The 12,705-nt window shown below is 41.3% G+C and overlaps 1 protein-coding gene across 1 annotated transcript in view; it reads right to left on the minus strand.

The window, feature by feature from the left end:
- Window positions 1-12,705, minus strand: part of CNTNAP2 (contactin associated protein 2) — an 870,382-nt gene that overhangs the window by 555,999 nt on the left and 301,678 nt on the right. Inside the window, exons 9-10 of the mRNA XM_044419123.1 lie at window positions 6,038-6,187; window positions 2,210-2,218 (exon numbers count right to left, since the gene is read on the minus strand). Coding sequence (XP_044275058.1) covers window positions 2,210-2,218; window positions 6,038-6,187 — 159 coding nt within the window. The remainder of the gene's footprint in view (window positions 1-2,209; window positions 2,219-6,037; window positions 6,188-12,705) is intronic.

Consider the following 12,705-nt stretch of genomic DNA (forward strand, 5'->3'; position numbering starts at 1 on the left):
TTTCCCACCACAAAACAGAGATAAGTATTTTGAGGGTCTGTGCTGAAATAGAACCTCAGCTGACCACTAAAGGAATCAATCAGTTCCTCAGTATTTAATGCAGGTGGACAAACACACAAGTCACTACATACAAGATCTGCCAGGGATATTCACAAGAAGTGGAGTACTATGATTTTTACTTTCCATAAAACTTGTGGTTTCATCTGTTCCAGATGGTGTATGTAGCACACCAGAACACTATATTCCAAACAGTGCTTTGTTTTTGAAAAAACAAGTTATCCCTGCTGGGGTGGGGGATAACTTGTACCATCGTTGATGTGACATTTATGTTGCTTTCTTGGGAATAAGTTTTGAAAAGTAAAAATCACTGTGTGTCTCCAGAGACTTCTAAAAATATCCATCAGAAAGTCCCAGTGGCTTCATTCTTTATGAGCCAAATTACTCTTGGGAGATAGTTAAAACATCTTTGTATGTTGCTTTTCTCCTTGTGCCCTGTGTTCCCACCCAAATGCCACTCAGATCAGCCACAAAAGGGTCTGGAAGGTAACTGTTAGCTTCTTATGCAACTTTGCCTTCAGACCTTTTTCCTGTTTATTTCAGTCATAAAATATGCAAGAATCAAATTATATTAAAAAGTAATTTATTGCCTGAAGCACTTCCCACCAACACATTCCAGCATGTGAGTTCATGAATACTCAAGGTCATCAACTTTCTCTTAGGACATCCTGTTTTTCTTTTAAGCTTGTGACACACTAAAAATCTCTAATTTGTCTAGAGGCCACCCTCCATGAGCCATAGCCCTGCCAACTTTTAGGGCAGATGCATTTAGGGATGGATCAATCTGTCACTTTCACTTCCAGCTACAGTTGAATTTTTAAAATCTCAGGTTCTTCCTCTTCCTCTTCTTGCATTTATATACCACCCCAATAGCCCAGAGGGCTCTCTGGGTGGTTTACAAACATTAAAACCTCACCAATCCTAAAATAAATAAATTGGCTATACCATGACTGAGTACAAAATAACATGGCTAACATGAATTAAATAAATAAATATACCTTTAAAATTAATTAATTTTAAAATATTGGTTAAATAAAAAGGTCTTGACCTGGCACCGAAAAGCATATAATGACATTCCATAGTGGGGCGCCCCTGCAGAGAAAGCCCTCCTCCAAGTACTCTGTCTCCTAACCTCTTTCAAAGAGGGTTCTCAGTGGAGGGTCTCTGCTGCCGATCATAAGGGGCAGGAGGGCATATAGGGAAAAAGGCGTTCCTTTAGGTATCCTGGTTCCAAGCCATTTAGGGCTTTATAGGTAATAACCAGCACCTTGAATTGAGCCCAGACTTCAATGGGAAGCCAGTGGAGCTGATAGAGGACTGGAGTTATGTTAGAATAACGCCCAGTCCCCGACAGCATCCTGGCAGCTCTATTTTGCACCATCTGAAGTATCCGGACCGTCTTCAAGGGCAGCCCCACGTAGAGAGTGAGAGGTTCTTTCTCTCCTGAATAGGGAGAACTTTGTGCATTTTGGTAAATGCTTATACAACATGAACTAAAGCAAGATTCTCACACTTGTGCACCACCTTAAATCAATAGGTACAGCTAATCCTATCATGAAGAAGACCATGAAGTACCTGCCTGCCATACAGGTATTAAAGATAAGAAACATGTCAGAAAAGAAAGTTGGTGACCATATACAGGGATTCAGAACCAGACTTTAAAAAGTGAAGTACTTGAAGGTCTGGATGGATGAATTAGTCTTGATTATTCTCCAACATAATAAAATCATGAGGACTTGACTTTCTTTCTTGAATATGGAAAACTTAGCCAATTTTGGGAAATTCTTCTCAAAATGAAGAAAATTCTCACCATTTCTATTTGCAGCCCTTGCAGCCCATTAGCATGATGCACATTGCAAGGGGGCTGTGCTGCTAGAAGTGGAGACTGGCATGGTCAAATTCTGGTATGTCCTCACTGATCTTTGAACATATAAGCTCAAGATGGGTTGCACTCAGAAGGACACAGGAAAATGCTTCATACTAAGTAGACCTAAGTCAGAATTGCTGATGCTGGCTTAGAACAATGGCAGGAATTTTTCTACCCCCACCTGGGATTGCTAGAAATTGGGCTCAAGACCTTCCGTAGGCTCTGCCACTGAGTCATGTACAGAAGGTTTCTATTCCGTTTCTTCTACAGATACGTTCTACAGACCAAGGAAACCTTTCTCTCAGAATAATTAGAATCTTAGATTGTATGGGAAATATAACCCATGATACGAAATTGCCTCTTATCTCCAATCCTCTTTAGAATTTCCTCAAAAACTTTGCAGTAGAGCAGCGGTCCCCAACCCCAGGCCATGGACCGGTACCAGTCCGTGGCCTGTTAGGAACCAGGCTGCACAGCAGGAGGTGAATGGCAGGTGAGCAAGTGAAGCTTCATCTGTATGCAAATACACATTATCATCAGGGCCTCAAAAGGAGGAGGGAGTAGTGGCGGCGGCGGCAGCAGCAGCAGCAAAGCCAGGTGGCAAGTGGTGCAGAGAAGCCGGGGAGGGTGCATGCGAGCAGCAACAGAATTGAGAAGGGGGTACGAGCTGGGCTGTGAGTCAGGATGAGGTGGAGTGAGTAAGGCACGAGGAGGCCGAGCAGACCCAGTGCACGGCACACACGTGACAAAGCATGAGGTGGTGTGGAGAGCTGCTGCCAGGCTGCACCGGCGCTGCAAGGCCCGTTTGGGTCTTGGACCTCGAAAGGAAGAGGGAATAGGCTGCAGAGCTGCAGGTCGGCGGGGGGGGGGGGGGGGGAGGATCCCACTGATTCTGTGTTAGGGTGAGTTGTATAATTATTTCATTATATATTACAATGTAATTATAATAGAAACAAAGTGCACAATGAATGTAATGCTCTTGAATCATCCCAAAACCATCCTCACCCCCTGGAAAAATTGTCTTCCACAAAACTGGTCTCGGGTGCCAAAAGACTGGGGACAGCTGTAGTAGAGGACAGAATCCTTTGCCTCTTGAGCATTCCTGTGACTTCCCTGGGATCTCCCAGTAAATAGGTCATGTGTGAAGGGTATTTCCTCTCTTTGACATTCTGTGCAATTTAATTTTCATATCTGACTTTTGATGTCAATATTTTAGAGCTGAAGTGTGACAATTAACAATATTTATGAGATCTATCTAAGGGATGAATGAGGAATCCATCTAGGGGTGGGAAGCCACTGAGATTCCTTGTGCTTGGCTGTCTGCTTTGCAGCAGCCCAGAGTCCATGTTCCTGGTGAGTGTGCCCAGCATTCATGGGGTGCTGTCCCATACACTGCACAACCAGCACCCTGTCATGCTCTAGAAGCAGCCGCTGCTTGGGTGACTGTAAGTGATGCTGAAGGGATTTGCTAGGAAAACAGCCCATGCGGCTGCTAGCATCATCCCTCCCACGTGCCAGGAGCAGCTGCAATCTGAGTGGCTGCCACTGAAGTCAAAGAAGCCTTTCCAGGAAAGCAGCCCGCCCCGGTGACCGCTGCACAAGCAGCATCTCTCTTCAGTGCCAGTTGCAGCCTTCTTTTAGTCTGCTGCAGTTGGTGTGGAAGAAGATTGCCAGTTGAGCAGCCGGGGATCTGCAAGCACTTGCAGATTTCCTTTGAGCTTGCTTTGGAAGACTGGGCTGAGCACAAGAGGAAGCCCGCAAATGCTTGGAGGGACAGATTCTGATAGTGTTCATCCCAACCCTATTGGAGGATATGAAATATTTAATATCACAGCGATTCCCAACTTGCTACCCCCCCCCCCCCGATGTGTTGGACTGTAGCTCCCAGTATCCCCCTAACAAACATACTGTGAATTGTAGCCTAACATCTGGAGGGCATGAGGCTGGGAAAGACTGCCATACTGTATAGTTGATTTTTATGTAGTATTTAATATGTACCTGCACCTAAGAGTTGCCATGCAATTATCTTTAGTCTTTATACTTATATTTACACATATTTAACAAAAGGTGTAATGTATCACATTTTGAAATAAAATTTCATTCAACATGCAATTTCTAAGTTTAGAGTTCAAATTTTGTGTCCAAACTTCAGGTGGCAAATTTCAATTATCCATAGATATTCATATTAGCTCAACTATGTACACTTTTGATTCAATATTTGCTGCTGCTGTTGTTAGTCACCTTGTATAACACAAAAAGGATTTTATTTGGCATTTAACAAATAGATTACAGGCAGAATCCTATGCTTGTTTAGATGGAAAATTGTCTTGTGGCAGTCAGCACGGTTGGCCAAGGAATGTTAAATATGCATTGGATTGCAAGCTAAATAAATAAATGGTATTTGGCCACGCTGAACCTGTGAGATGGGGAAAGATATATATTCGGTCTCTATATATTCAGTTTGCTCCCGTTTTCTGGTAGGTTATTTTTACTAAGCAGACTGGCACTTCATTATTGACACAACAGTGCACTTTTGCTTTGGGGAGTATCTCCTCACCTTTGAGAGAAAGGGATACAGGAAAAAATGGCACATACCGCGAGCCCCTTATTTAAGTCAACAGCACATGGAGAAAAAGGCAGCATTCAAAAGGAACATAGGAATGCTGGATGACTGCACATCCAAAGATCAGGAACAAAGGCTCTGCTTAGCAATGCGTCATTCTTAATCTGGTAATATTTATGTATGATATCCACTGGCCACGGAGAAGTGCTTTTCATTAGCTCCACTTCCATTAGGGTACAGGTTCTCCAGAAGAGGGTGACACAGCTATTGCGAGAATTTGAATCTACCGTTAATGAAGTGTATATTAGTTTTTTTTGTAAGACTATTTAAACACTAATTTCTATACATGCTTTTTATGGCTCTATGGATGAGAGATAATGACGTGAAACTGAATGCACTGAAATGACAGTAACCTTGAATGGATTTTTTAAAAGCCAATTTCTGATTCAGGCAGAAATATCTTAACATCAGTGACATTTCTGAGCCTGCTGGGGTGGAAACTGTTCTGGCTTAAAAAAAGAAAGAACCAAAACGAAACTTGCATATTTGAAACAACTGAGTGGAAACAAATAAGTAAATCTTCCATCTCTGTGAGTCTTTCCAGAGACGAAAGTGATTGGACGGGGTAGAAATATCCCAAACAAACAAACAAACAAACAAACAAACAAACAAATAAATAAATAATCTTAGCAAATAGAAGAACATATGGAGGGTGACTTTACACCAACTTTAGGGGAATAAAGGGCCTAAAAATAGCTGTGGCCATAAATCCTCTTCCCATGACCAGTGGCATAATGGTGAGTTTTGAAGTGCAGGCACTCAATGTGATATTCCCCAATGACAACCCCAAAACAGAGGAGTGGTTTTGGATGTTTTACTCATGCATCACTATAGCATTTTTAAACATTTGGATACACTTTTCAGAACATTTGTGATGTGCAAATTTGTCAGAATAACTAACCTCCCATCTCTACGTTAGCCCATGTTGAGTCGTTTAGTACTACAATTCACAAAGATCCAGTGCTCCAAACCTCCCTCTAGGCCCGGCAGCAGAGCTTCTGCAAGAGCGCCCCCTTAAGGCTCTTGGAACTACCCAGCACTGGGGCTGGCAAGTTACTCCAAATGAAAGACCTTCAAAGGCACCGCATTTGCACACAGGCAGGCTGTCTTCCATTTCACAGGAAAAAGTTCTATCTTGTTGAAAGGGCAACGTTCAATGTGAACTCCAAAGCTGTTGAATATTCAGCTCCACCTGAGTGCAGGCTGTTCCACCATGAGAATGCAAGGGAAGGTAGCAGGCCTCCTCTACATTACAAAGGAATCTAATGCTGCATGAATTGGAAATTCATGCCTCAAGCAGGACAGTATTTGACAGGATTTTTCTAGTAGTACAATCGAATCTTTTCAAAGATGAAAACTTAAACATTGGCTTGACATTTCTGCTGATGTGACTTGCATTGTAGACAAAGGAAAAACCTTCTCACAGGCAAACTATTTCTTTTCCAAAAACACTCTCAGCCAAAAACACATATTAGAATTTTTTTTTTTACCTCCAAACAAATATTTCTCTCCCGTCAAAACTTTCAGAGGACTGTTGCTCCGAACTGAGGAGGCTTCATCACCATCAATGGTAAGTACTGCAAAATTTTCCTTTGCCAAGAAGCGAACTTCATGCCACTGCCCATCATTGAGTCCAGCCCCTGGAAGAAGAAGAAGAAGATTAAATTAAACCAGAACTTCCTTCAGTTTGGTTATCTTTCCATGCCTTAGGCACTGTCTTAATTCCTTGGGATGGTGAGATACAGGTATCTAGAGATAAGATTAATTGGGTTCATTGTGCATTTATCCTATGAATACATACAATGGTTCCATCATTTGTATGCTACAGCAAATATCCAAAATGTATTGACTTTTAAAAATCTCACACCAATTTTGTGAACATCCTAAAAATCAGAATGTTGAGTTACCACCTAAATGAAATGAAATTGAAGCAAAATATGTTTACTTCTATATGTCTCTAAAGGGGGGAAATGATGTCTCTTTATCATCATCTGGGATTCTCAAGATTTACATGCAAATGCTGACCTTCAACAAATTTCAGAAACTCATCCAAATGCAAATTGATAATTAGTCTACCCATTATCTATTGATGAGGCTTCTTGGGCCACACATACCAAATGCTTTCATCTGATGAAAGTAAACTTCTTTATATCCATTGGCTGGATTCATCCCTGAGCAAATAGCCTGATTGTGAATAGCCCATTTTTAGGGAAGTTGTCTGAAAGGGTGAAGCAAATGTAAGCCTTCTCGGATGAAATTATCTGGATTCATTCCAGTCTGGGTTCAGGCTTGGTTTTGGAACTGAAGCAGCCTTGGTCACTCTGTTGGATTATCTCAGTTGAAGGAATGACAGGGGAAGTGCAACCCCTAACTTGATCTCTGTCCAGGTTTGGATATCACTGACTCTTCTGGACCATCTTGGTGAGATGAGTGTCAGAGGCCAGTGTCAGTTGGAAGCTGTCCTGAGGCTTATGCAAATGGGATGGCATACAAAAACTCCAAATAAAATAAATAAATAAATCTCAGTGGTTCTGTCCAACCTTTGGGATTGGTCTCAGGGAGTGATGCTGGAAAAGAGCATTTGTGCCTTGAGCTTTGTGCTAGGGGCTGCCCCAAGGCACTAATTTGTCCTTAATTTTGTTTAACCTGTGTTTGAAGCCACTAGGGTCATCCAGAGATTTGGAGCATAGTACCATCTGTACTTCTCTCTGTAACATCTGAATGGCCAACCAAGCTCTGGACTATTGCTTGGATGTAATGGTGGGCTGGATAATGTCCAACAAACTGTTTGAATTTATCCAGTATGGAAGCAGTATGAGTAAGCGGGTCACAGGCTGTGGGAATAGGTCAATATGCTGGATGGGGCTGCACTTCCTCCGAAGCAAGAGCTCCATAATTTGGGATGGTTACTCCTAGTTACAACTTCATTACTAGAAGCTTCAGTCATTAGGAGTGCTCTTTACCACTTCAGTTTTTTTCACCAGCTATGGCTGTTCCTTGACCATGTTACTTTGACCATGGTGGTTCAGACATTTGTAAGATCAAATTGCATTATTGTAATACACTGTATATGGGGCAGCCTTTAGGCCCAATTTGGAAGCTGCAGTTGGGGCTGAATGCAGCTGTGATGCTACTAACAAGGGTCCCTTTTCACTGGCATGTTACACAAATTAAATTAGTCCCCCCAAACTGATTTCCGTTTCTGACTGCACTTGACAAATATATATGCATATGAGGTCTTTCTCCTTGTCATGCTCTAGTAGTGACCAGAAACAAACAAACAACAACAAAAAATCCTCAGAGTGAGGTTATGCAGAACTCAATTACTCTTGCTGAGTTCTACAGCACAAAGTAAGTGGACTGCAATTTGCAAGACTGAGAGAAGGGCAAAGCAACCTTGTTCTCCTCTCCAGAAACTGGAGTTACTTTGGAAGGGATGGTTCAGATCCCATCTCCATCTCAGCAATGTACATACATTGACTCTCATATAAGTGAGTGGCCGCTATTCACATGTACTGGAATTAAGAAAAAGTACTGGAATTCATTGCAGTATCCTTCTTTCCCCTTCATTAGTCAATGAATTGTGAAGTAACACACCCTGAATTCTGAAAACTTCAAAGTTGCAAATATTTATCACATCTGTATACTGTCCACTGGTTGAAGTCACACGTGGGCAAAAAAATCTTAAATTAAAAATTGGGATGGCTGAAGTAGTAAAACATGGATCACAGTTAAACTTATATTTGGCAGACTCTCCATAAAATTTTGTCATATTTTATAGTTGCATTGTTTCTGCTGTCTCCTTTGTGTGCAGTATTTTAGAAAATTCTTAACTTGCTTGTTTAAAGTATGCAACCACAACCCTCTCGCGAGTCATAGGAACTTCAGTTTCATGTGCAAATTAGATATGTTAATGAAGCATATTCTGTCTTGCTAGAATTTCTTTTAAATGGCATTACTTTAAAATCAGGACTCTTGAGATTGTCACTTTGATTGAACAAGAAGAAACAGATGTTTCTGTTATAAGAGACATGGAGGAAGAAATGGTTTAATGAGAACCTTTTTTTTTTTTTTTTTTGCAAGAACTTGAAATATAGTAAGAAATAGCAAAAAATGCCATGTGCTAATTATTCTTCAAACAACATTACAGCAGCTAATTCTCAAATGTCTTTATAGTTGATCAAATCAGAATGGAGCGATCTCTGCAACTGAAAGAAATGAACTTGAATGCTAGACTGTTCCTCTGAAATGGATCTTAATGCCAGATCCTTCTGTGGCTGAGCCTAGGAACTGTCATTTTGGTTTTCCACCATGCTCCTGATGTAGCATTGCTCTGGCTAATTGTGGAAATAAAAATGGTGGTGCCATCAGAGTGTTGTGACTAGCGGTTGGTGGTACAGTCCCAGCCAGGTAAGCCTGCAACTGTTAAGGCCTTCACATCCAGGTAAGCTTGTCATGGGTTATTCTGATGTATGAGGGGCCCTGCCAAGGGTCACTTGCTCGAGAGGTCCTTTAGACCTAAAGTCAGTTGTGGTCATGGCAATATACAAGAGGCTTGACAAAGGCCCCACTTTTACCATCTACTGGAGAGTGTAAAGAAAGGGAGCCCTATGGCTAATGGGGTGGGATAAAAATCCAATAAATAAGACAAAAGGCTTGCCAAAACTGTGCCAGGTCATAGCATAGAGCTTCTGGATTAAATCTGCTTGGTGGGTGAACACACTGTGCAGTCCTCATTTAAGAAATAAGGAGTCAAGCAAAGTGCAACCTTGATAATCTTTTTAGAATCTGCAACAGCTGAATTAGTGTTGTCTGTGCTTCCCTTTGAGGGAAGTAGAAAATTAATTAAGGAAATTTTATGGCTGCTGCTTTGATATGGTTGCTCTTAGGTATTAATCTTATTATTCAGAACTGTCTTTTCAAACCTTTTCAAACATTTAAGATATCAGAAAAGGGAACCCCATGTAGAATTCTCTCACTCCCCCCCCCTTCCTATTCTAGTTTGAGGAAAGGATTCACTTTAGACATAAGAAATAGAGTTTTAATAGATTATCACTAAACAACATGACTCAGCATTCCACCAGAGATCAAAACTTGGCTTGTTTGCTTTCGCCACATGGAATTATCACTTTGGAGGCACATCCATAGACTAGTCATTCTGTTTCTGTTTGTGGTACATGCTGGTCTAGATTGTGCAATTTAATCTGCATAAGGTTTTAATCTGTTAATGACTTCTGGCTCATGGAAACATTGTGTGATTAATGAACCTTCTGTTGACCCATACTTTTACAATCCTAGGAGTTCCAGTTCCAACCCTAGGAGTTCCAGAGCATGAAAGAGCTCTGGGCCACTGCAAGAGAACCACAAAAGTAGCATGTTGTGTTTCCCAAGATGCGACCCTTCACAATGTTCACCAGCTTGTTCTTAAAATAAGAGATGCATTTCCCATCCAGCAGCAAAGATGACAGTAGCTATGGCCAAGTAGAAGAAAAAGATTGGTATAATTGACAAGGGCCAGAGAGTTCTTAAAAAAAAAACCCTAAACAATTCAAGAGCCCTTGAATTTGTTTATACAAAGTAATTATAACCACCCCTCAACTTGTCAGTGTGGCTCACAAAATGACAACAAAGATATAAAAACAAATTCAATCCATGAAAACATCAAATCAACAGAAACAATGTAGTTATCAAAATAAGCAAAGATCATCAGATTAAAATCAGCTACATGGTATAGTGAAAGGCTTGGACAAATTAAACAACAAAATCCTTGGTATCAGAAATACATCAAAAAAGTGACGGACTTCTCTTCAGTCACAATCCATCTGGGCAGATACTGAGCAGGTGGGTGGGTGCTTGGAGGAAAACCCCTGAAAACACACACATTGGGGCAGGCACCTGTGGGAGAAGATGGTATTGAGGACCTTGCTGGTTGAGGGTACATGTTCTGCAAACATCGCTGTGTCCCTTAAATGCCTCCTTCTCCTTTTTAGCAATCAAGGGGAGGCTCCTGAAAGGAATGAACCTGTCCATGGTGACATTTCTGGAACAGTTTATTTTAAAAAAAAATCTAACAGGTTATGTGCATCAGTGCACAGCAGTAAGGCATTTAATGTGCCTTAGTGTATAGCAAGGTGGCTTTTTCTTTTTCTGAGAGTCTTTTAGTATGCATTACAGTGTGCATCAGCTTACAGCAGTGGGCTAAAAAGGAGGGTGGGCAATGCTCCTGCAAGATAAAAAGTGGTATGAGGCAAAAAAACAGACAACGGCAGATCAGGGGAACACTGGCTGCAAACAGATGTGGTTTGAAAAAGTGTTGCTTTTTTGCAGAATTTGTATACTTTTTGAAATGGCAGTTTCTGCATTGAAAGCAGAATAGGAATTTGGCACTGAATACCCCAGAGGAAAGGAAGTTTGTTTTCTGAAACATGTTGGACCTTAATAAATATAGGCATGTCTGAGAATTGTTTCTCCCCTGGTGTTTTCAGTGTCTTTTCTTGTGCTTTTTGATATAAGATACAGTCACTCCCTTGATAGAATTTGTCATGGGAATACTAAACTCTCCAGTCCCCTGCACAACATTGCAACCTCATAATTTAACCTTATTTATTTATTTATTTATTTATTTATTTATTTATTTATAAATGTTACTCAAAAAGAGTTCAGAAATAAGTTTGCCCTTGTATTTAAAGTGAAACTTGTTCCAGAAACCAAACTTTCTTTCTTGGCAGTACTTATACCAGGGTGGAGATCCCAAGGACCACATTCCATTGGCGCGAGCAGGTAACCACCACCCTCTAGACAGAACAGGACAAAAGGCTTCTAACTATAGTTTTTATTGTGTTAAACCTGATCAGCTAGGCTGGCTTTGTGATACAAAAGAAGAGTATGGCAGAAGTCAGTCCCAACAGACACAAGCAAAGTTAGAATATTGGCCATTAGGGAAATGTGGTTTAATTCTGAACTGAATATCTCTTCTCCCTTCCAAACCAGAAAAAGCTGACTCCCCCTTCAAGTTGGATCCTTTTGCTTATGAGCAAACACTTGGAACTTCTCAATTGCTCTATCTCTTAACCTGATCCCATATAGTTAGACTAATGATGCTAAGTCTGTCCCCACCCATGTCAAGAGGATTTTCCTCCCAAATTTGAAACTTTCTGGCTCTCAGCAACTGCCTGGATTATCTTTGGATCCAGCAGCTTTAGCATTTCAGCTGCAAATTCCAACCACATTTCTTATTCCAGTTCTGAATCAGAATCTAAGTCAAAAATCTTTGAAGGCTGTAGTAGGGGAAGAATGGACCCAATCCCTAGAGAGGCAGGACAAGAGAAGCTGGAGGGCAGGGCTACAATCAAGAGTGGCTGGGGACATTCCTTTCTTCTCTGTCTCTACTTTCCACCCCTTCTCTCTCTCCTCTTTTCTCTTTCATCCTCCTGTCTCCATACACACAATCACACCTATCCACCCATTCATACAGACACAACACCCACACACATCCATACAATTGTAAAAGGTAGAAAGGACATCTACTTGCAGTAGGACCTTCTCTGCGGTGGCACCCAGATTGTGGAATGCACTCCCTGGAGAGGTTCACCTGGCACTGAGCCTATATTCTTTTTGGCACCAGGTCAAAACCTTTTTATTCAATCGTTATTTTAAAAATCAGTATTTTAATGGTTTTAACGGTCGCGTTTGATTTAATTTATTTTACTGGTTATATATTATTTATTATTTTGGTATAGATTATTTTATTGTATTCTGATTTTAATGATTGTAAGCCATCCTGAGATGTCATACATAAAGGAAGGCATATAAAAATTTTAAATAAATAAATAGGCTACTGCACACTTCCTGGGATCATGACCTGATGTCCTAAGCTGCTCAGTTCTTCGTCTTCTTGGCAACCTTTCCCCTTACTACTCAGCTAACTGGTGGGAAGAATTCACATAGCAGGGAAGAGGGAGGCCTCCGCAGCTGTATCACCTATTCCCCCACCCTGCTCAACGGTTTCTGGTCAGTCAGCCTAGTAGTGCGGAGAGAAGGGAGGCTGTTGCTCCTCCTCCACAACCCAATAGGAAATAGCTGAATAGCAGGGAAATGGGGGGCAATGAAGGGAAGGGCTGAGCTTATGGATGAGACCCATCAAGAGGGGATAGTGGCT

This window comes from Varanus komodoensis, unplaced genomic scaffold, assembly GCF_004798865.1.
Source record: "Varanus komodoensis strain SLA01 unplaced genomic scaffold, ASM479886v1 scaffold10, whole genome shotgun sequence".
Lineage (NCBI taxonomy): Eukaryota > Metazoa > Chordata > Lepidosauria > Squamata > Varanidae > Varanus > Varanus komodoensis.